Genomic DNA, 24,518 nt, shown 5'->3' with positions numbered 1-24,518 from the left:
GGGCTCTATTCTCAATGAGTTACCACATGAGTTAAATTAGGTAGTGATAAACACTGACCAAAATATCTCCATTTTGAAATTCACTATTTTTTTTTTATCTCATGCGGTAAAAGTGTGGTAATTACCTCAAAATTTATCTCCAATTTGAGATTCTCAATTGAAAAGTTGGTGTTAATTAAGGATTTCTTTATCACCTACAAATGGTAGATGATGATTATCACTTCTCTGCTTTTGGCCTTCAGGATGGAGCCTTTTGAGCTGAAGCCTATCCTTCAATGCGCAGGATGGAAATCCGTCCTGCGCAGCTCACAGGGGGAGGGAGAGGGAGGGAGCGGCGAGACAGCGGAGAACGCTGCGGAGTGGGGCTTTGAAGAGCCCCCCCCCCCCCGCTAAGCAAATGCAGCCGGTGGCGATCAGACCCCCCCCCCCAGCAGGACATCCCCCTAGTGGGGAAAAAAAGGGGGTAGTCTGATCGCCCTGCTGCACTCCTGATCGGTGCTGCGGGATGTAGAGCCCACGCAGCACCGATCATTGAAAAATCCCCTGGTCGGCAAGTGGTTAACTACCGATTTTTTTTTTTTTTTTTTTTTTTTTTTTTTTTTTCTTCTTCTTCCTACTTCAATCACCTACTAGGTAGTAGTTGGTGATTATATTTTGCTTCCCATTGACTTAGATGGAGTCTGGAGCCTTGAGTGCCGTGTTTACTGGACTTTAATTTTTTTTCGGTACTTATCCGTTAGCCGGGCGCATCCGGCAGGTGGCGACAAAACTCCACGAGAGTTACATCCTATTTTTTTTTTTTTTTTTTTTTTTTTTTTTTTTTTTTTGGGACAATTTTCTCTTTTATGCCACTTTATTTTTTTTGCATGGTTTCCGCATGTTTACTATGTAATTACGAATGTTTCCCAAATTTTTTTACACATTGTTCCCGCATGAGGAACATTTTTAGTGAATGTGGGAAAAATGCGAAAATTATCACTGGCGGTAATATAGCGGTAAAAAAATCTCGGTTCTTTTCCGTTAGCCGGGCGCATCCTCTAGGTGGCGACAAAACTCCACCAGAGTTACATCTTTCCCTACTATCTATGGCGGCCTGTAGGGGGAATAGTAATTAGCGCCACTGCCGGATGCGCCCGGCTAACGGAGAAGTACCAAAATCTCTTACCGCATGTGTGATTGTGAATAGAGCCCAATGTATTAAAAAAACAAAACAACGCTCACGCAGTTGTTTGCCAAAGCGATTTTGTGAGCGTTTCGAATTTTTCCTATATCTTCCATTGAGGCATATCCCCTCAAAAATGGCCCAACGAACCGCTTACAAAAGCAGATTGCAAACGTACCGCTCAGATATGAACTCTCTCATAGAGAATCATTGCAAAAGCGCTTTGAGGGCTGCCGTGCTTAAAATGTAACAAAAACACCTATTATGTGAAGAAGGCCTAAAGGCACGTACACACGCTGTACTTCTTCAAACGGCAGGTCCGTCAGACCCTCCTGCGGGGCGGTCGTTCTGCCAACAGTTGCACGTAAGTACAATCAGTCAGTGTCTTATCAGTCTGCCGACAGCCTGTACTCATGTGCAACTGTCGGCAGAACGACGGCACCGCGGGTGAGTCTGACGGACCTGCCGTTTGAAGAAGTATGGCGCGTGTACGTGTATTTAGTCTGAGAAGATAGTCCCTTGGAGCTAGTGAAGTTTGGAGTACCCAGCAGGAAACCTCATAGGGAAATTCTGCTAGCAGGATAGGTTGTAGTAAACCGCGCCCACACTATTTGGCCAATCACAATGCTTCATGCCGTAACAGGGTGCTGTGGTTGGAGGACTGTTCCCTATAAGGTTACCTGCTGGGTCCCCTAAATTAGACTCATGTTTCCTTGTATATGGATTATTATGCACTGTATGCTGTCTGATCCCTTTCAGCTGCTGACCAACATATTTGTTATGACAACTTTATTAAGAGGAATTATTACAGTGGCGAGTAGTGCTGTGATCATTGCCTCTAATTGCCGTAAACTAGTGATCAGCGGCAATGTTCATTTATTATGGGGCCTTTTCCACAGGTGGCTGAACAGTGTGAGCAGATGCCAGGCAGCAGCGAGCAGTTTGACAGTCTATTCACTGCCTACCAGCTGCTTGTGGAAAAAGGCCCTTAGTGGAGTAATGGATAGCCAGCCTTGAGGCCTCTTTTCCACGAACTGTTTCTAGGCAGTGAAATGCCTATCAAACTCTCACAACTGCTCACTGCTGCCTGGCAACTGCTTGTCAATGCCTGGTAACTGCTCACTGCTGCCTGGCAACTGCTTGTCAATGCCTGGTAACTGCTCACTGCTGCCTGGCAACTGCTTGTCAATGCCTGGTAACTGCTCACTGCTGCCTAGCAACTGCTTGTCAATGCCTGGTAACTGCTCACTGCTGCTTGGCAACTGCTTGCTGAGCACACAGCTCAACAGTTCGTGGAAAAGAGGCCTGACTCTGAGGGCCCTTTTCCAAGAGCAGTTGCTAGGCAGTGAAAAGACTGTCAAACCGCTCACTGCTGCCTGGCAACCGCTCACTGCTGCCTGGCAACCGCTCACTGCTGCCTGGCAACCGCTCACTGCTGCCTGGCAACCGCTCACTGCTGCCTGGCAACCGCTCACTGCTGCCTGGCAACCGCTCACTGCTGCCTGGCAACCGCTCACTGCTGCCTGACAACCGCTCACTGCTGCCTGACAACCGCTCACTGCTGCCTGGCAACCGCTCACTGCTGCTCACTGTGCGCACAGATCAGCCGCCTGTGGAAAAGAGGCCTCACTTCTGGCTGGGCCAGTAGCAGTAAGCAGCCCTCTGACTTCTTTGTACCCCTGCTTATCAATGTGGCCAACTCGGCACCAGTGCTGAACGGGGTGTGTGAAAACACCTCGCTCATGTTCAGGGATGCCTGCAGTGATTGCCACAATGGGCTCTATTCACTAACAGGCAAAAACACCGCAAAATTTTACAGCTATATTTCCGCCAGCGGTAAACTCCGCATTTTTTCCACATTCACTAATGTTTTCCGCATGCGGGAAAAAAGATGCGGAAACAGCCATTATTCATGCGGGAATCATGCGGTAAAAAGGTCGCATGAAAAAGTGTTTAAAAAAAAAAAGTCCAGCAAGCACAGCCCTAAAGGCTAGTACACACTAGCAATTTTGATTGACCAATGATTGCTCAATTTTACCACCTCCATGTAGTATGAGGGCCAAACAGATTTTCAATTCTATGCAGATTATATAGGTAAATGGTCATACTATATGGAGGTGGTAAAATTGAGCAATCATTGGTCAATCAAAATTGCTAGTGTGTACTAGCCTTTAAGCCTCCACACTTCATTAAAGTCAATGGGATGCGGAATATATCACCTACTATTTGTAGGTGATAAAAAAATCTGTAAATAACGACGAAATGATGCGCCTGAACATTTTTGAGAATTTATTTTTTTATTGCGGAAAATACCGACTTTTGCGGAAATTTTTCTGCATGAATCCCGCACTTTTACCACACTTTTTCCGTATGCGGAAAAAACATGCAGAACATTTTGAGAATTTCAACTTGACGATATTTTGGTCGCAAACTTCCCGCATGTACTTTACCGCATGCGGGAAGTCTTTGAGAATAGAGCCACAATGAAAGCAGTGAATGGCGTCTTCCCTCCTTAGGGCTGGTTCAGGCCGTGATGCCCCGAGATGCTCGTCATTGTATCTCTGTCTATTCAAGTGAACGGACAGCGCCTGCGCAATCGTTTGCCGTCATTTGCGGAAATGCCACGTTCCGAACCCGTCATTTCTTGCAGCTTCCAGGATTCCAATGCAATGTCCCTCCCTGTCCCCCTGCGGGGTTTAGAAGCAACGCACGCTGGGAAGCGGCACCTGAAGCATGGAGAAGCTAAAAAATGTTTTTCTGAACACTTAACGGTGGGAACCGGGTATTTTTAAAAAATTGCTTCCCCCCCCCTCCCTTGGGCAGGGGGGGGGGGGGCGTGATTTTAACCCCTTCAGGACCATAGGATTACACTCTGCAGCTTTAAAAGCTCGCAAATTATTCCCCCCCTCCCCCTTTTCTGCCCACCAATAGAGCTTTCTGTTGGTGGGCTCGAATCGCTGCTGCACACTGTATTTATTTATTTTTTTTTTTTTATTTTTTTTTTTATAATAACCTTTTATTTTTATATTTTCCCTCCCCCCCCCCCCCCCCCCCCGCCAGCCATTCACAGTGATCGGCTGTCATAGGCACCAGCCTATGGTAGCCGATCGCTCTGTGAGCCTCCCCAGGGGGACAGCCGAGTGACACGGTTGTCCCCAGTACATCGCTAACATAGATCGCAGCCCTGTACAATGTAAATACCCAGCGGATTCGCCGTCTAACAGTCTCCTACCCGCTGGTAGACTGATGATGGAGCCGAGCTCCGTCTCTCAAGTGGGGATGTGGGCGAGATCCCCTGCAAACCACTCCCCCAGGACTTCACGCCAATTGGAATAAAAAAGCGCAGGGAAAAGCTCTTTTAAAAACTCTCAATAAATCGCTCAGCGCTTGCGATAAGCTCTGGCGATTTATAGTGTGAACAAGGCTTTACACTTTTAACCATAGACTCTGAACAAGCATGCAGCAGATCAGGTGTTGACAGCGTACGAGAGATAATGGTGCCGGTAGACTTGGGCGCAGGACACAGCCGGTATATAACTGATCCTGCTTCTGCACAAGTTCCCGGCTGTGTTCATTACTATTCCCCCTCCAGGCCACCATGGATAGTGGGGGAATGAAATAATTCGGCTTTCAGCGATTGCTGGTAGCCGAATTATTGTTTTAAAAGCAACTTCAGCCCCGTCTTGTGACGGTGCTGAAGTTACTCCCTGTGTACTGCTATAGCTGTAATTCCTATTACGGCCTATGGTGGCGCCAGCTGCGCCCAAGTCTCCAGCGCTGCTGCGCCCAAGTCTCCAGCGCTGCTGCGCCCAAGTCTCCAGCGCTGCTGCGCCCAAGTCTCCAGCGCTGGATTCGCCGTGCTCGGTTTGACATGATTGTCAGATCTGGCAATTTCTGCTGTGATTCAGACACTACTGCAACCAAAGATCCGCAGGACTGCCAGATAACTGGTATTGTTTAACTGGAAATAAATATGGCAGCTTCCATAGCCCTCTCACTTCAGTTGTCCCTTAAAGGGATACTGTAGGGGCGTCGGGGGAAAATGAGTTGAAGTTACCCGGGGCTTCTAATGATCCCCCGCAGACATCCTGTGCCCGCGCAGCCACTCACCGATGCTCCGGCCCCGCCTCCAGTTCACTTCTGGAATTTCTGACTTTAAAGTCAGAAAACCACTGCGCCTGCATTGCCGTGTCCTAGATCCCGCTGTCCTAGATCCCCCCCCCCCCCCCCCTACAGTATCCCTTTAAAGCATCTGCCAATGTCACTTTGAGGCTGCTTTGTTAACCTTCCTGGCGTTATGATTTATTGCGGCGCACAGCCGCGGGAGGTTTTTTTTGCCTAATTTTTTTTTTAACATGTAGCTAGCTTAGCGCTAGCTACATGCTTCCCCCCCCCCCCCCCCCACCCTTCGGCGTCCGCCCGTACGCTTCGATGGCCGTCGGCGCATAATCCCAACAGGAAATCCCCTGTATGGGCTTCCCCCGTCGCCATGGTGTCATTGATGTCGCGACATTAGGGGGAGTCCCGATCCACTCCATAGCGCAGCCTGGCGGTGATTGGCCAGGCTGCGCAAGGGGTCTGCGGGGGGGGGCCCCTTTCGCGGCGGATCGGCCACAAGCAGCGGCGATCGCAACAAACACGCATTTAGCAAAGTGCTAGCTGCGTGTTTGAAAAAAAATATGCAAATCGGCCCAGCAGAGCCTGAGCAATCCTCCGTGGACTCAGCTCGGGATTACCGCCAAGGAGATTAATTCCTACCGCTAAAGTAAAATGTTGACATTAATCGATTGACTTTCAATCAACCACACTGTAGTTTATCAACCAATAAAGTGGATCCCTTACTCACTCGAGAGGAAAGGGGCCCGTACACTGGTCGATTTCTGCAAACCACTCCCCCAGGACTTGCGCGGTCGCAAGGAGGTTAATGCAAGTCAGTGGTAGCGGTTTTTAAAAAACCATAAAATCAAAAAGTGCTCACCAGTGTGTCTCTGCCCTTAGCGATGTTGGGTAGCACCTGTATATCTGTATATGAGACATTGTTTTAGCTGAGAAACGTTTGAAGACTTATTTCCAAACCCAGCCATCGAGGTCCACCAAGCGCTGTTTCACAATGAAAATTTAGCAACCATTGGCTTTGCAGTTCTCATTTAGGAAATCGCTCCTGAAATTATGCATGTAGAGGTTTTGGAATTGCAACCACGGCACGCAACCTGCTGTATTATTCCACACGAGCGGATGCGATGGACACAAATGCGACAAAGCGGAGTGGACATTGAACTGTTCCGCTCCGTTCAGAATGAATGGAAATGCACCTCCGTAAATTGGAAACAAACATTGGGCCACAGTGGCCGATTTATGTGACATCAGGAATGCAGCGGATTGGGACAGCGGCACTGCACATTATGCTCACATTGCGTTGGGTACAGTGAAGCATGCAGTCAATGAAAAGCATGCTTCACTTATACTGTTAACTGGGAAGGTCTTAGGGTTCATATAGACGTACGATAAAGATCGTTCGTTACGAAAGATTCGTGACGTTTACACGATATTCAAATTAGACCGAAAAGATTGTTCGTAATGAACGATTGTGTACACACGTGAATGATTATAAGTATAAAGTACTGAACGATAAAAAAATGCGTGTGCAAACGGGAGTGACGTTATGACATGCAATAAGAACATGCGTACTACTCGACAGATAATCATTATCGGACGATCTTTGTACACACTGCAACAATTGAACGATTATCTTTTGAAAAAATCAGCGGGGTTGGATCGGTCGGATTGAACGATAACGGTCGTTATCGTCCAAAAAAAACGATAGTTGGAAAATTTGGGACGCACGATTATCGGTCCGATTGTCGTTATCGTTTGTTTTCGAACGATCGTTATCGTACGTGTGTACTCAGCTTTAGATCTCCTGTGCCTTCCATCTTACTTGCATGGATGAGCTGATACTACTCGGCAGCTAACACTCGATTGGCTGGAGCTCTCCGGTCCTGTGCTTCACTGAGACCTGGCTGAATGACAGCATCTTCGACAACGCTCTACAAGTGCCAGGCTACGACCTCTTCTGCGCAGACCGCGACCATGCATCCCCTCTGGGAAAAGGGGAGGGGGTGACGTACATCAACACGGCCTGGTGCACAGACAAGTCCTCAGCAAGGTCGGTACCCCTGATGTTGAGCTCCTAAATGTCAATTGCAGGCCACAGTACTGGCCCAGGCAGATCTCCTCCTCCTCCTTTGTTCTGGTTGGCGCCTACATCCCACTTGATGCTAACACCAGGGATGCTCTGCAAACTCTTATCGACAACATCTCACGGTGGGAAAATGCCTTTCCCGGAGGCCCTCCTTACCGACCTGTGGACTTCAACAACGCTAACCTGAGACGAGAACTGCCTCGTTGCAAGAAACACGTTTCCTGCCCCACCAGAAATTTACAGCACCCTGGACCATTGCTATACAGTCCAGAAGAACGCATACAAGGCCACCCACAGTGCTCCACTTGGGAACTCTGACCACTGCCTACGCCATCTAATCCACACTTACGGAAGGCATCTCAATACCACCAAGCCCGTCATCAGGACAGTCAAAGGGTAGACAGAGGAGGAAAAGCTGGAGCTGCAGGCATGATTTGACTGCACGGCCTGGTCAGCCCTCGAGGCTTCCACCCTGAAGGAATGGACAGAGAACGTTACCGCCTACATCAGGTTCTGTGAGGACTCATGTATCCCGACCAAGACCTTCAAGGTCTTTCTTAACAAGCCCTGGTTCAACAGCAAGCTGCACCGGCTCCGCAAACACAAGGCAGAAGCTCACAGGTCCAGCACCCCTGAGGAGTTCAGAGAATCCAGGAATGATCTGAAGCGAGAACTGAGAATCGCTAAGAAGGCCTTCTCCGAGAAGCTAAGGCTCAGCCTCCAGTCCAACAACTTTCATGAGGTATGGAAAGGCCTGAGGACAGCCACAAATTTTAAATCCTTTCCCCAGCAAGTGCTCCCTAACATTCAACTGGCCGAGGAGCTCAACGAATTTGACTGCAGATGGCCTTTCCATGAGGCAAAAGTGACCCAGCCTAGTCCTGTGTAGGCTTGGAACATATACATTCATCCCATCATGCCAATAAAGGTGAATGCGTCTGTGGAAATAATCCCTCGCATTCAGGTTCTATTGAATGTTCAGGCATCATCCAGCCACCATTACTGGCGTGACATGCAGACAGGCCACGCTCTTTTGTCATTCTCAGGCTAGGTATGACAGTGTCTCATGTCAATTAGGGAGTTCCCTTATTCTGCCAGTAGATGAGACTTGAGGCCCAGAAATGTTATTGTTGGTGGCCATAAGTGTGGAATGGCAGTGTTACTGGCGACATGTGGACAGGCCATGCTCTGGCGACGTTCTCAGGCTAGGTGTGACGTCACCTCATGGCTAGCGGTTAGGGAGTTCCCTCATTCTGTCAGTAGATTACATTTTAGGCCCAGTAATGTCCTGGCTGGTGGCCATTAGTGTGGCTAGGCAGCGTTACTGGGGAGACATGCGGACAGACCACACCCAGGCTCAGGTGTAACTTCACCTCATGGCTAGCGGTTAGGGAGTTCCCTCATTCTGTCAGTAGATGAGACATTTGAGGCCCAGTAATGTCCTGGCTACTGGCCATTAGTGTGGAGAGGCAGCATTGCAGTCATTCCTCACCACAGAGCAGTCATCAGTGCAGGAACAGGGCAGACCTGTATGCTGAGGGAGGGCATGAATGGCATGTCTGCCCTGGAGGAGTCCTCTGTTGCTGTGGGTGTTTGGGAAAAGGTGTGGCAGTGGGAGGAGCTTCTCCAACACGTTCAGCTCAGAGCCCTTCTGTCAGGTACAGTCACATGAGATCACCTGACTGGGACGACTTGTGTGACTTGATATAAGCGAATCATTTCATGAAATGGCGCACTGCTAAGGTGCCCATACATCTAGCAATGTATGGGCGGATCGACCAAGAGACAGATCTTTCTCTGATGGAATCTGTTGCCTGCCCATACACCACAGGCCGATTCCCTATAAATGTCAGCACAAAATCGATCAGGAGTCAGCCTAGCGAATCGGATGGTTGATCGGGCCACAAAATCAGATGTGTGGCCACCTTTAGGGTGGATGCACACATTCAGTGTATTTGACTGGCCAATCGCTGGCAAATTTTACCACCTCCGTGTAGTATGAGGGTCAACAGATTTTGAACCTGGGAGGTGGTTAAGTTGCCCAAATATTGGCCAATCAAAATTGGATCTGTGTACGCATCCTTGCCTGTACGCCTAAATTCTCAGTACTTGGGCAGCACGGTGGCGTAGCGGTTAGCGTTCTCGCCTTGCAACACTGGATCCCCAGTTCCAATCCCAGCCAGGGCACTATCTGCACATAGTTTGTATGTTCTCCCTATGTTTGCGTGGGTTTCCTCTGGGCACTCCAGTTTCCTCCCCAATTCAAAAAACATACAGATAAGTTAATTGGCTTCCTCCTATATTGTCCCTAGACTATGATACATACACTACACCATACATACATAGACATGTGACTATGGTAGGGATTAGATTGTAAGCCCCTCTGAGGGACACTTAGTGACAAGTCAATATACTCTGTACAGTGCTGCCTAATATGCCAGCGCTATATAAATACTAAATAATAATAATCTCCCAGGGGAGACATAGGACGAGGGGCAGGGCACAGACTAAACTGCTTGAAAAGTTTGCAGCCTGCATCTCTAGCGGTCTCTGCTGCAGGAAGTAGCTGGTAAGAAGGGCTTCAGAAAATCTGAGGAGTTGATTTTTAGGCGCTATCCGTTTGCTGCAGCCCCTTAGATTCCATTATGTCCACTTTTTACACTGCCAGGGGGAAGGCACAGACTAGATCCCTAGGATAAGAGTGTAGCTCGTAGCACTGACTGTGCATGGTGCATGAAGTGACGTGGGCGCCCGGTCTAGAACTTTTCCACATTTCTTTGGACCTCGACCAATCAGCTGCAACTGAGTGAACCCCAGAGATCGCCAATAGATAATGTCAGCAATCTGTTTATGGCGGAGCTGACTTCATTTCAGCTGGCGCGTCCCGGATCCACATCTGCAGTCATTACGATTCATGTGGAGTCAGTTTATTGTCCCTGGCTGTGTGCAGCAGATCTCCTCAGAGCAGCGACAGGCTGACTGGTGGCTGGGGAGGGCTTTTTCTCTGTCACAGCATTTCTGCGTTTTGGGCAATGCGTCGCTGGATCAGGATTCACATCCTGGTGAACACCGTGTGCCTCATCCGTGTAGCCGAGCCAAGATCCTGCTCAGAGCCCTCGTTCTGTTTACATGGCCAGGCAGCCAATGGGAGAGGCAGGTGGAAATTCCTGCTGGCAGTAGCAGTACTAATGTAAATAGAAACCTCCTGAGTGTGTCACTCCCACATAGTGTAGTGATATAATATGAGGCTGTCCTCGCACCCGGCTGTTACTGCTAATAAAGGCCACCTAAAGCCAGAGGGATATGGAGGCTGCCATTTTTATTTCCTTGTGGACAATACAGGTTGCCTGGCTGTGCTGCTGAGCGTACGAGAGGTATCAGTGCCGGTAGACTTGGGCGCAGGATACAGCCGATATATGGCTGATCCTGCTGCTGCACAAGTCCTGGCCGTGGTAAATACTATTCCCCCTCCAGGCCGCCATGGATAGTAGGGGGAATGAAATAATTCGGCTTCCAGCAATTGCTGGAAGCCAAACTATTGTGTTTTATAAGTAACTTCAGGTCCGTCTTCTGACGGCGCCGGAGTTACTCTGTGTGCCGCTATAGATGTAATTCCTATTACGGTCTATGGTGGCGCCGGCTGTGCCCAAATCTCCTGCGCTGTGCCCAAATCTCCTGCGCTGTGCCCAAATCTCCTGCGCTGTTCGGCTGCTGATCCTTTGACTCTAATGCTGGGGATACACGGTATGTTTCTGTACAGTGTATCGACCAGCGGATCGGGCCAGCTGATAATATTCAGCTGGCCCGATCAAGCCTCTCGACCCGCGCCCGCTCGATTCCAAACGGCGGACAATGGCAGGGAATCGAGCGCTGATGAGGAAGCGCCGGCGGGGACGAGGAGCAATCGATCCGCGCGGACGCAGCTGGGGTCGATCCGGCGGCTAATCGAGCTGCCGGTCGACCCGTGTATTCGCAGCATAAGACTTTGTTCTAAAATCGAAACCACTGATAGCAGTGTTGTGTTGTGTGTGCATTTTTTTTCCTCCACTGCGCAGTACGATTTTGTGCAAAGCGCTTTTGCAGAGCGATTCCGTTTTTTTTTTCACTTCCTGACCCGAATCGCTCAGAAACAGCCGGTGGACAATAGCGGGGAATCGAGAGGCTGATAAGGAGCGCTGGCGGGGACGCGGCAGGGAGTCGATCCGGCGGCTAATCGGCCACCGGATCGACCCGTGTATGCCCAGCATAATGCTGGGCATACACGGTGCGTTTTGTGGCTCGATTCTGCAGCCCGATCGATTTTCGCGCGCCTGATTCTCATCTATCTTTTCCCACTGTTCCCTATGCAAAATCGAGCGCAGAATCGATCAGTTGGGAGATCGGACATGTCGGAAATGATCAATTGAGCCATCTAATGGCTTAATAACCTACCGTGTATTCCCAGCATAACAGAAAAAAATTGTATGGTGTGTGTGTGTGTGTGTACCTAGAATGAGAACGATTTTCATTCTGAAATCTTTTTGGAAATCTGTTCCTAGTGTGTGGCACTGACAGAAATCTATCTGATGGTCGAATCTGCTGCAAATCTATCAGTGTATGTCTACTGTAAATGGAATGATGTATGGGTACGGTTACTGCCTGGAACATTCCGGGGACATGTTTCCCTGCGAGTGTGACAGGCTGTATATAAGAGATGTCTGGAGAGGATTCCCTGCAGCCCAGACTCCATGAAGCCTCCCTCGGCCTCTGCTATCTCTCACAGCGATCTCGCTTCATTCATCTTCAGCGTCGTCGTGTTTAATAACAATGGGAAGCTTTCCATACAGCGCTGTCAGGAGAGCGTCTCGTGTTATACTCTGCAGATCGGCCGCGATAAACAGCCACGCACGGGGGGAAGGCGACTGCGCGCACTGACGCCCCGTCTGGGAGTATTTGTCATGGAGGTCTGGGACGAGGGGACATCTGCCTCCCCTGTGACCGCCACGGCTGGGATTAGGTTATGTGGCTGCGCATCTCTGCACTGTCACAGGCCCGTCCCTGGGTAATATAGTGTTTAATCATACATGTCATTTATGGGACCTGCGGAATGTCCTCATCTGGGCTGTGGAAGGAGCTGTGAGCTCACAGGAGATAGGCCCAGTGCACACCAAAACCACTAGCAGATCGTCAAAACGCTAGCGGTTTTGGGAGCAGAGAGCAGATATTTGGCCGGGTGCACACCAAGCGGATTTTGTATGCGATCCACCAGCCGCATCAGCCAGTGAAAACGCTTGGCTATTGTATTTCAATGTGTGGTGCACACCGGCGGTTTGAGGTTTTTTAGCAAACCACAAACGCGCAGCAGGAGGCGCGTTTGCGGCTTGGCAAAAACCTCAAACCGCCGGTGTGCACCATCCCATTGCAATACATTAGCCAAGCGTTTTTCCGGGTGGATGCGGCCGGCGGATCGCTCCAAAAACCGCTCGGTGTGCACTGGGCCATAGAAGTATTCTGTGTGAGCCAAAATCTCTGCAAACAGTATAAAAAGTAACCTAGAAGGAGAAAGTGATATAAAATATACTCACCTCTCCCCTGAGGCCCCTCCCACTGTTTCAGTTCTCTGAAGCTGTCCCCTCCACCAGCGCCATAGCAACAGCATTAAAAAAATGGCCTTCACATCCCTTCCATTCCAGTCTTATGCTTCATACACACTTGAGATAAAAGTCTTTGGAAAAGGCAAGATCACAGACCAATTTTACCCCATTCCAGAGAACATACTCTACACAGTCTATTCTATGGAGCTGAACGCCTCATCAGATAGAGATCTTACCCCCTTCCATGTAGTATGAGAGCCATGCTCTACACAGTCTATTCTATGGAGCTGAACTCCCCATCAGATAGAGATCTTACCCCCTTCCATGTAGTATGAGAGCCACACCTATACAGTCTATTCTATGGAGCTGAACTCCTCATCAGATAAAAATCTTTGCAAGATGCTGCACACACAGATGCTGTACAGACACAAAAGATCAGTATCTGCAAAAGATCTGTTCCTGCCAAAAATCCATTCCTGCAAATTACAATGATAGTCTATGAGATCTGCAGATCCTCATACACACCTTGTTTAACAGACATTCATTTGCAGATCAGATCCACCAGGATGGATCTTCAGATCTGCAGATGATTGTCTGTTAAGGTGTGTATGAGGATCTGCAGATATCATAGACTATGAATGCAATTTGCAGGAACGGATCTTTGGCAGGAACAGATCTTTTGCAGATAATGATCTTTTGTGTCTGTACAGCATCTGTGTGTGCAGCATCTTGCAAAGATTTCTGTCTGATGGGGAGTTCAGCTCCATAGAATAGACTGTGTAGAGTATGGCTCTCATACTACATGGAAGGGGGTAACATTGGTCTGTGATCTTGCCTTTTCCAAAGACTTTTATCTCAAGTGTGTACGTAGCATTAGGTACTACAGGAAATTAAGCCACCTGAAGCGACAGGCATACGGAGGCTGCCATATGAATTTTCTTTTAAGCAATACCAGTTGCTTGGCTGTCCTGCAGATCTACTTGGCATCAGTAGTGTCTGAATCACACACACCTGAAACAAGCATGCAGCTAATCCTGTCACACTTCAGTCAGAGCACCTGATCTGTATGCTTGTTAAGGGCTCATTCACACCTAAAATCTGTAATCATCAGCGATTTGCGGTCGCGTTTTCCGTGGGTTATTTTTCTGCCATTTTAACACGGAAAAATCAGTGTACAAATTAGCATTTTTGGAGTGATTGCGATTAGCGTTTCTATTTATGCTAATGGCGATCGCTCCAAAATCGCCAGGAAAAAAAATCGGCACGGCGGGTTGCGGCGAATCGGCGGCGAGCGGCGGCGATCACGTACTACATGCAGCTAGCAAAGTGCTAGCTGCATGTAGGAAAAAAAATTATGCAAAAATCGGCCCAGCGGGGCCTGTGAAATCCTCCTGCGCAGGTTACCCCAAGCTGAGCTCGGGATAACCGGCAAGGAGGTTAAAGGCTGATTATAACAAACAAACAAAACAAAAAAAATAATAAAAGATACTTACCTAATGCTAGGTACACACGATACATTTTTGCTTTCGATAATTTCTGTTATGTCCGATATTACTTTCGATCGTTTTATTGCTCGATTTCTCATAGAAGTGAATGGAAATTGATAAAAAAGATAAGAGAATTGAGTGGAAAAACGAATCGAAAATTGCTTGAATGAAAAATCAACCGAAAAAACGTATCGTGTGTACCTAGCGTTAGAGGCAGGCCGCTGGATCTTCCGGAGGCTTCCCGTGTCTTCCTAGCCTCCACCAATGCCGCCCACGGACCCCCAGAACAGATCTGACACAAGCTTGTGGGATATGTGCTTGGGGCCCCGCTCCCTGCCTTGTATGGGTGTGGCCGTCTGGCTGCACTGCAGGAGTATGGCTGCGGTCGTGCAGAAAGGGGGCCGCAGTCACCCGTGAAGGTGCTCACCGAGAGGTCTCAGGTTCTCTTTAAAGGATACCCAAAGTAACATGGGACATGATGAGATAGACATGTGTATATGCAGTGGCTAGCACACAAATAACTATGCTGTGTTCCTTTTTTTCCTTTCTCTGCCTGAAAGAGTTAAATATCAGGTATGTAAGTGGCTGACTCAGTCCTGACTCAGACAGGAAGTGACTACAGTGTGACCCTCACTGATAAGAAATTCCAACTATAAAACACTTTCCTAGCAGAAAATTGCTTCTGAGAGCAAAAAAAGAGATAAAAAGGGGAATTTCTTATCAGTGAGGGTCACACTGTAGTCACTTCCTGTCTGAGTCAGGACTGAGTCACTTACATACTTGATATTTAACTCTTTCAGGCAGAGAAAGGAAAAAAAGGAACTGCATAGTTATTTGTGTGCTAGGCACTGTACATACATATGTATATCTCATCATGTTACATGTCACTTCGGGTATCCTTTAAGGGGAACAGCCTGGACTGACAGAGCCACTGCATTCTTGTGCCTGTAATGTAAGGACAGCTTCAAGTGGGCTTTGGGAGAGCGGCTAAAGGCAGCCATACATCTTGCGATTTGGCTGTACGATCAACGATTCAATCATTTTATAGAATTGAGAGAGAATGGAGTGTGTTGCTGAATACCCAACTGATGAAAAGTGGCTGATTTCATGTCGAATCGAACAGCTGAGTCGATTGTGCAGGATGCAAGATATCGATCGATCGCACAGGAATCGGCTACTGTTCACTTGTCATTTGATCGACTCTGAATCGATTTTTGCATTCAGAGCATGGAGACACAATATCGGTCAAATCAAAATGGAAGATGAATCGCATAGGATATCTTTTGTAATGTGTGGGTTACTAGTCGCTCGACTTTTGATCGACCAATACTGAAGTCGGTTCCTTAATAAAGTTGATCGTTTTGTCGATTGAGTCAGAATCGCTAGATGTATGACCTTTAGTAAAGCTGCTGCATCTTCTCTGGAGTACACTCCTGCTGCTGGACAGTCCTGGGCAGAATGCCCTGTATTTAAAGAGGAACTCCAGTGAAAATAATGTAATAAAAAAGGCCTTCATTTTTACAATAATTATGTATAAATGATTTAGTCAGTGTTTGCCCATTGTAAAATCTTTCCTCCTGATTTATTCTGACATTTATCACATGGTGGCATTTTTACTGCTGGCAGGAGATGTAACTGCTGCTTGCTTTTTTGGCAGTTGGAAACAGCTGTAAACAGCTATTTTCCACAATGCACCATGGTTCACTGTCAGGACCACGGTCCTCAGTTTCTTGTGGGAGAGGTTTCACCACAATAGCAGTCATACAGCGCCCCCTGATGGTCTGTTTGTGAAAAGGAATAGATTTCTCATGTAAAAGGGGGTATCAGCTACTGATTGGGATGAAGTTCAATTCTTGGTCACGGTTTCTCTTTTAAAGTCCTGCTGAGTTGGCGTTTGCTGTTGGCCCAATCAGATAATGGCTCCCATTGTTCCTGAGTTTACATTAGCCCCTCCCAGTTCTGTACTTTGGAATGAACTGATTATTTCTAGGGACAGAATCCGCTTTCCCCAGTCACTGGAATAGGTCCGTGTTGCTTTTGATGTGTCCAGGCTGAGAAAGGAAAATAGCCTTTTATTAGATAGTGGTTTCCTTATATCTTAAAATGTTTATCCTCTGATGCAGAAGTGTGCTGTGACACTAATTGCTGTCCTAGCTCCTTTAGAAAAAATCAGGTCAGAGAGAGGCTGTTTTTTTTTTTTTTTTTTTTTTTTGACCCCAGTTCTAATTGTATTTCATAATTGCACTTTTGTGTTCTGTGCTTTAATATGGTCGCTTAGCCTTTATGTCTGTGTTGGCAGGAAGGATGATTGAAGAATACGGTCCGGTGCAGCAGTCCCTCCTAGGCACCTTGTTTACATGGGGCCTGACGGCAGCTGGCTCTGCCTTGGTGTTCATCTTCTCGTCGGGCCAGGTGAGTGGAACAACTTCTCATTTATTTGTGTTTTAGCAGACCTGAACTGAAAATGAACAGATGAGATAAACAATTGTATATATCCTCCTACTTCTCAAAAAAATAATTTTTTGTTTGTTTCTTTTTGTAGAATCTCTTTTTTTTTTTTTTTTTTTTTTTTTTTGATACAGTAGGTTTAATTTTTATTCTCTCAGCTGAATGACAGTGTCTGAAAGCCACAAAATGAGGGGATTATACCCCCCAAATCCCCTCTGCTAACTCCGGGGAGCGCTTCCTGATGAGGCAGAGCTTAGGGCTGAAGCTCTGCCTCTTGGCGCGTCAATCCCCGATGATCACCGCCTCTCCCCGCCCCTCTCAGTCTTCCTTCACAGAGAGGGGCGGGGAGAGGCGGAGATCTGCGGTGGATTGATGCGCATGGAGGAAGGGCTGCAGCTCAAAGCTCTGACTCCACGAGCAGCAAAATCAACGACCAAGAAAGTCATGGATTTTGCACAGGGGATTTGAGGGGTGTAAACACCTAATTTTGGCGCTGTGGATTTAGACGCGCTTTAAAGCAGATCTGAACTGAAAATAAACAGATGAGATAAACAATTGTATCTATCCTCCTACTCCTAAAATGTTTTTATTTTTTTTTTTGTAGAATCGTGTTTTTAATTTTTGTTTTAGGCTACTTTCCCACCAAGGCGTTGCGTTTTAGGGGACGTTATTGTCGCATAACGTGCCCCTAACGCAACGCATGGTGGTGTTGAAGTTGGACGTCAGATTGAGCTGCGTTATGCAGCTCTCAAAGCAGCCGCTCCAGGATAGTGATAGGAAGTCCGGATCTTTTTAAGGATTCGGATCATTTGAATCCGATCACTGAAAAGATCCGGATCTTTGAACCGAATCATTTGAATCATTTTACTAGGGAAGCAGACTGGGTGAAATGACTAGCAGGACAGGACTTTCCCTGCACTGTACATTCTGTATGTTCCTGTTTCTTCCAGACAGACATCCACTGTGAACCGAATCTTTCATTGTGATGATTCAAATCAAATGAACGATTCGTTCATGATCCGGACAACACTACAGTCCTTCCAGGAGTCACCACAGTGCAGTGAATATTAATTAGCCATGTGGGAGGAGGAGGAGCTCCAACATTACTGAGCATGTGCAAACAGTCTAACGCTGCTTAGCCCAGTATAACGTACAACATGCAGCACTTTGTTTTAACGTGCTGCGTTACTATGTAACGCAACGTGGGCACTGTGAATGAGCACATTGATGTTACAGTACTGTGAGTTAGGCTGCGTTACTGGCTGCTGTAACGTGGGACTTTAACGTCCCACTGTGAAACCAGCCTAAAGGATAAAGTCGGTTTAATGTTTTATTGCCTCAGCTGAATGACCGTGTCTGAGAGCCACAACATAGTGACACTTTTTTGTTGTTGTGCTATTCCCTGCAATCTCTGCCAGGAAAGAAGTTTGTGGCTGTAATAATATGTAAATGAGGGTTACATCATAGCCCAACTGTCAGAGAGAAACTGTCATTTACATGCCTGAAAGTTTAACCCTTTCAGGAAGAAAAGGAAAAAAACCTGACCACAGCTTGCTATATGCAGGAATGGCTCTGTACATACACACGTTTATTTCATCTTGTCACATGGAAGTTAGTTGCCCTTTAAAAGCGGATCTGAACTCAGAACTTCCTCTCTGTTCTAAAAGATAAAAAACAGCATAATAACCTTTTAAAGAAAAAACATTTCTTTGTTACAGTTGATACACTGCAGATTTATTGCAGGAATTGTGTCTACTTCCTGCTTTCATGGAAGCAGGCATTTTGTGAACATCCTGTGTTTAAAAATTAGCTACTCTGCCGTGGCAGAGGGGACTCCTGAGCTGACACAGCTGAGAGATCTAATTACACAGGTGATTAGTCACAGATGAGGGGGAATTAGGCTAAACTCTCTAAATACACTCAGGGTGCATTTCTCAGCTTTCCTTCTGTCCTGTGCAAGAGTTCAGGTCCACTTTAAAGGAGAACTGTAGTGAGAGGTATATGGAGTCTGCCATATTTATTTCCTGTTATTATTATTATTATTATTGATTTATAAAGCGTCAACATATGGCGCTGTACAATGTAAGAAACAAACATGGGGTACATAATACAGACAATGGTGTACACTAATATACAAGATACATAATTAGTGACAAAATACAAAAATGATACAGCTTACAGAATACAAAATACAGGAGTGGTAATGACAGTGATAAAAGTAACATGATGCATAAAATGTATAATGATTTCCAAGGCACCAAAGGGGGAGAGAGCTCTGCCCTTGCGAGCTTACACTCTAAAGGGAATGGGGGGAAACAAGAGGAGGGGTAGTATACGATAAAATATATGGAGGCTGTGTGTTTTAGGATACCTAGTAGGAGCGCAATTTGGTCTTAGGACAAAGGGAAGTGGCGCATATGCTTGTCGGAACAAATGAGTTTTTTTAGAGAGCGTGTTAAACAATACCAGTTGCCTGGCTGTCCTGCTGGTCTCTTTGCCTGCAGTAGTGTCTGAATCCCACACCTAAAACGAGTATGCAGCTAATCCAGTTACACTTCACTCACCTGATCTTCATGCTTGTTCAGGGGCTATGGCTAAAAGTATTAGAGGATCAGCAGGACAGCCTGGCAACTGGTATTCCACAGCCCTCTCGCTTGAGTTTTCCTTTAAGTCTTAATGGCCCAATATTGTGTTTTGCATTGCGACTACGGGAAGGTTTAGTTTATGTTTATTCTCTGCAATGAGCGGTCGGGGTAGCTGTGCGAGTCTCAGAATAACCGGATTATCCTCACTCAATTCCCTTGCAAATTGGCGCTCCCCGCTCCTTACCTCCATGGGCAATCTTCATTTCCTGGGTCGTAATGCCATTGATTGGCTACCTGCAGTCTCTGGAATCAAATTAGTATTATTATCTTCTATTTATAAAGTAGGAGATGATGTCTTCTGCATGAGTGAGAGGAAGAGAAGTATCGCAGCCATCCATCTTCTCCCGCCGTCTATAAATATGCCACACGTGCGCGCTTGTTTGTTGCGCTTCCCATCGCAATGCATCACATTACAGATACCGTTATTTTGCACTGAAAATGTGCCTTTTATATAAAATATAAAAAGTGTACAGTATGTAGGTGCGGATAACACACAACACACTAACGATGACGCCATCAGGAGACCGGGTAGGCTCTATAGGACCCAGAGCCCTCCCTCTCCTTAGGTGAGTATGTTTTTCTTTTTGCATTTCTCTTCAGACTCCCTTTAACCCTGTCTGCTTCTTTGTTAGACTTTATCATTATTATTTATATGGCGCCAAAATGTTACGCAGCTCTATACAGAGTATATTGTCTTGTCACTTAAAGAGGAACTCCAGTGAAAATAATGTAATAAAAAAAGTGCTTCCTTTTTACAATAATTACATATAAATGATTTAGTCAGTGTTTGCCCATTGTAAAATCTTTTTAAATCCCTGATTTACATTCTGACATTTATTACATGCTGACATTTTTACTGCTGGCAGGTGATTTTTTTTTTTAATTTTTTTTTTGGGCAGTTGGAAACAGCTGTAAACAGCTATTTCCCACAATGCAACAAGGTTCACAGACAGGAAACGGCCAGGAGTACCACGGTCCTCAGTTTCTTGTGGGAGGGGTTTCACCACAATATCAGTCATACAGCGCCCCCTAATGGTCTGTTTGTGAAAAGGAATAGATTTCTCATGTAAAAGGGGGTATCAGCTACTGATTGGGATAAAGTTGAATTCTTGGTCGGAGTTTCTCTTTAACTGTCACTCAGAGGGGATCACAATCTAATCCCTGCCATAGTCCAATGTCTATGTATGGATCGTGTAGTGTATGTGTTGTAGTCTAGGGCCAATTTAGGTGGAAGCCAGTTAACTTATCTGTATGTTTTTGGGATGTGGGAGGAAACCGGAGTGCCAGGAGGAAAACAACACAGACACGGGGAGAACATACAAACTCCTTGCAGATAGTGCCCAGGCTGGGATTTGAACCAGGGACCCAGCGTTGCAAGGCAAGAGTGCTAACCACTACGCCCTAGACTTTGTTTGACATTGGCCTTTTCCTGCATAGGTCCAATGTCGAACATAGCCCAACCATAGGAAATACCATAATTGCTATTGCTGCTGCTGCTAGGTGGCGCTGTTTCCGGATAAAATCTACCACAGCATCAGCCTCTTCAGATCAGTGTCAGACTAAATCCTCTTTCACATATACTGCTAAGGGGGGAAAATCCACCGCCTGTCAGCTGCTCTCCTGCACCCGATAGGCGCTTGTTAACACCCGGTACCGGGCACTGGACAGCCCCTACCCAATAGAGTGACATCTGAGCGCAGCCACAGCTAACTGTCGCCAGGTGATGCCAGCATTTGACACATGGTGTTACAACCGCTGACAATTGACGGCATTTAAATTGCACCTGACTAGCGATAGTGGGCGGCAGCCAGGAAGCTGAACTGTACAACATATGCGCGGTTCAGCCTCCAGTCTGAATGAGGTCTCAGTTGACACATTTCGCCGCTGGCCATCCTGCTGTGACACATAATATAAATATTCTAGGTGCATTAGGGCTCTCACTAGAGGCAGCGTTTCTGGGTCTACTCTGGCATGGCGTCACCCTATGCGAATCAAAGTCCGACACTTTCATCCCCTCCGGCACCACGCAGCACCGCTGCAGCCACGCCCCCTTGCACAAACACGCCCCCCTTGTGCAACGGTATGTGGATTGGAATCCTGATGGACCCCTGGTGGTGCGATCAGGCAACCTGATTAGCAGCACTTGGAATCCACTGTGTAAAAATATAGAAAAAGAGCACTCTGAAGGTGCGTACACACATGCGACTATAGTCGTTTGTAACGATCGTTCCCCGATCTTTACCAACGACGATCGTTACAAAAAACGAACCACCGACTATTAAGGCAAACGACGAACGAGCCAAATCGCTACAAAAGAAAGTTCTGTCTCGGCGGATTTTAACCAACGACGATCGTTTGCAAAAGTAGTACATCGTTGGAAACGATCGTTCGTACTAGGCTTGACATGCGCATTTCACTATTTCTCCATGGAACTTCTCATTTTTATGCGCATGCGCAATAGTTGCTTTCTGTGATGTAACGTTCGTTCTAACGATCAGATCGTTACACACATTTTAAAACTACCTTTACTTAATATATCTATAACCTCTGGGTCAGCAGGGATATGTGAGGGTGCGGGCTGGTGTTGTGCCTTCCTCTGGATCAGCAGGGATATGTGAGGGTGCAGGCTGGTGTTGTGCCTTCCTCTGGATCAGCAGGGATATGTGAGGGAGCAGGCTGGTGTTGTGCCTTCCTCTGGATCAGCAGGGATATGTGAGGGTGCAGGCTGGTGTTGTACCTTCCTCTGGTTCAGAAGGGATATGTGAGGGAGCAGGCTGGTGTTGTGCCTTCCTCTGGATCAGCAGGGATATGTGAGGGTGCAGGCTGGTGTTGTGCCTTCCTCTGGATCAGCAGGGATATGTGAGGGAGCAGGATGGTGTTGTACCTTCCTCTGGATCAGCAGGGATATGTGAGGGAGCAGGCTGGTGTTGTGCCTTCCTCTGGATCAGCAGGGATATGTGAGGGAGCAGGATGGTGTTGTGGCTTCCTCTGGATCAGCAGGGATATGTGAGGGAGCAGGCTGGTGTTGTACCTTCCTCTGGATCAGCAGGGATATGTGAGGGTGCAGGCTGGTGTTGTGCCTTCCTCTGGATCAGCAGGGATATGTGAGGGAGCAGGATGGTGTTGTGGCTTCCTCTGGATCAGCAGGGATATGTGAGGGTGCAGGCTGGTGCTGTACCTTCCTCTGGATCAGCAGGGGTATGTGAAGGTGAAGGCTGGTGTTGTGCCTTCCTCTGGATCAGCAGGGATATGTGAGGGAGCAGGCTGGTGTTGTGCCTTCCTCTGGATCAGCAGGGATATGTGAGGGAGCAGGCTGGTGTTGTACCTTCCTCTGGATCAGCAGGGATATGTGAGAGAGCAGGCTGGTGTTGTGCCTTCCTCTGGATCAGCAGGGATATGTGCGGGAGCAGGCTGGTGTTGTGCTTTCCTCTGGATCAGCATGGATATGTAAGGGAGCAGGCTGGTGTTGTGCCTTCCTCTGGATCAGCAGGGATATGTGAGGGTGTAGGCTGGTGTTGTACCTTCCTCTGGGTCAGCAGGGATAACACCAGCCTGCACCCTCACATATCCCTGCTGATCCAGAGGAAGGCACAACACCAGCTTGCTCCCTCACATATCCCTGCTGATCCAGAGGAAGGCACAACACCAGCCTGCTCCCTCACATATCCCTGCTGATCCAGAGGAAGGTACAACACCAGCCTGCTCCCTCACATATCCCTGCTGATCCAGAGGAAGGCACAACACCAGCCTGCATCCTCACATATCCCTGCTGATCCAGAGGAAGGCACAACACCAGCCCGCACCCTCACATATCCCTGCTGATCCAGAGGAAGGTACAACACCAGCCCGCTCCCTCACATATCCCTGCTGATCCAGAGGAAGGCACAACACCAGCCTGCTCCCTCACATATCCCTGCTGATCCAGAGGAAGGTACAACACCAGCCTGCCCCCTCACATATCCCTGCTGATCCAGAGGAAGGCACAACACCAGCCTGCACCCTCACATATCCCTGCTGATCCAGAGGAAGGCACAACACCAGCCTGCTCCCTCACATATCCCTGCTGATCCAGAGGAAGGCACAACACCAGCCTGCTCCCTCACATATCCCTGCTGATCCAGAGGAAGGTACACCACCAGCCTGCTCCCTCACATATCCCTGCTGATCCAGAGGAAGGCACAACACCAGCCTGCACCCTCACATATCCCTGCTGATCCAGAGGAAGGCTAAAAACTCTTACAAGGCATGGTCCAATTAGCCCCAAAAGGGAAAAAATTCCTTCCCGACCACCAGGCATTACCTAGTAATTACAGCCATGGATGTCTTTCATCGCAAGGAAAGCATCTAAGCCCCCTTTAAATACAGATATAGAATTTGACTTCCTGTGGCAATGCGTTCCACATCTTAATCACTGTTACTGTAAAAAACGATTTCCTAAATAAATGGCTAAAACGTTTTTCCTCCATGCGCAGATCATGTCGTCGTCCTTTGTGAAGGCCTAGGGACAAAAAGCTCATCCGCCAAGCTATTATATTGCTCTCTGATGTATTTATACATGTTAATTAGATCCCCTCTAAGGCGTCTTTTCTCTAGACTAAATAAACCCAGTTTATCTAACCTTTCTTGGTAAGCGAGACCTTCCATCCCACGCATCAATTTTGTAGCTCGTCTCTGCACCTGCTCTAAAACTGCAATATCTTTCCTGTAATGTGGTGCCCAGATCGGAATTCCATATTCCAGATGTGGCCTTACTAGAGAGTTAAACAGGGGCAATATTATGCTCGCATCTCGAGTTTTTATTTCCCTTTTAATGCATCCCAAAATTTCTCCAAGTTTGATGTCCCCAACTGTATCCCATTTATTTTGTATGGTGCTAGACCATTGGTACGACCAAAATGCATGACTTTACATTTTTCAACATTGAATTTTATCTGCCATTTACCCGTATGTGCCCATATAGCCATCCTATCCAGATCCTGTTTCAATATCTTCCATACAGAG

At 47.3% G+C, this 24,518-nt stretch overlaps 1 protein-coding gene across 5 annotated transcripts in view; it reads left to right on the top strand.

Moving 5' to 3' along the window:
* SLC39A11 (solute carrier family 39 member 11) overlaps positions 1-24,518 on the top strand; it is a 665,003-nt gene that overhangs the window by 19,892 nt on the left and 620,593 nt on the right. For 3 of the 5 annotated variants that reach the window (XM_068264569.1, XM_068264567.1, XM_068264568.1), the window contains exon 2: positions 16,724-16,836. In XM_068264569.1, coding sequence (XP_068120670.1) covers positions 16,729-16,836 — 108 coding nt within the window. In that variant the 5' untranslated portion in view covers positions 16,724-16,728. Of the gene's footprint in view, positions 1-8,878; positions 9,023-16,723; positions 16,837-24,518 lie in introns of those variants that run through there. The other 2 variants (XM_068264566.1, XM_068264565.1) reach the window with 1 other exon arrangement.

Source organism: Hyperolius riggenbachi, chromosome 12 (genome assembly GCF_040937935.1).
Source record: "Hyperolius riggenbachi isolate aHypRig1 chromosome 12, aHypRig1.pri, whole genome shotgun sequence".
NCBI lineage: Eukaryota > Metazoa > Chordata > Amphibia > Anura > Hyperoliidae > Hyperolius > Hyperolius riggenbachi.
The sequence above is the reverse complement of the archived record's forward strand: the minus strand, read 5'-3'. Positions and strand labels throughout refer to the sequence as shown.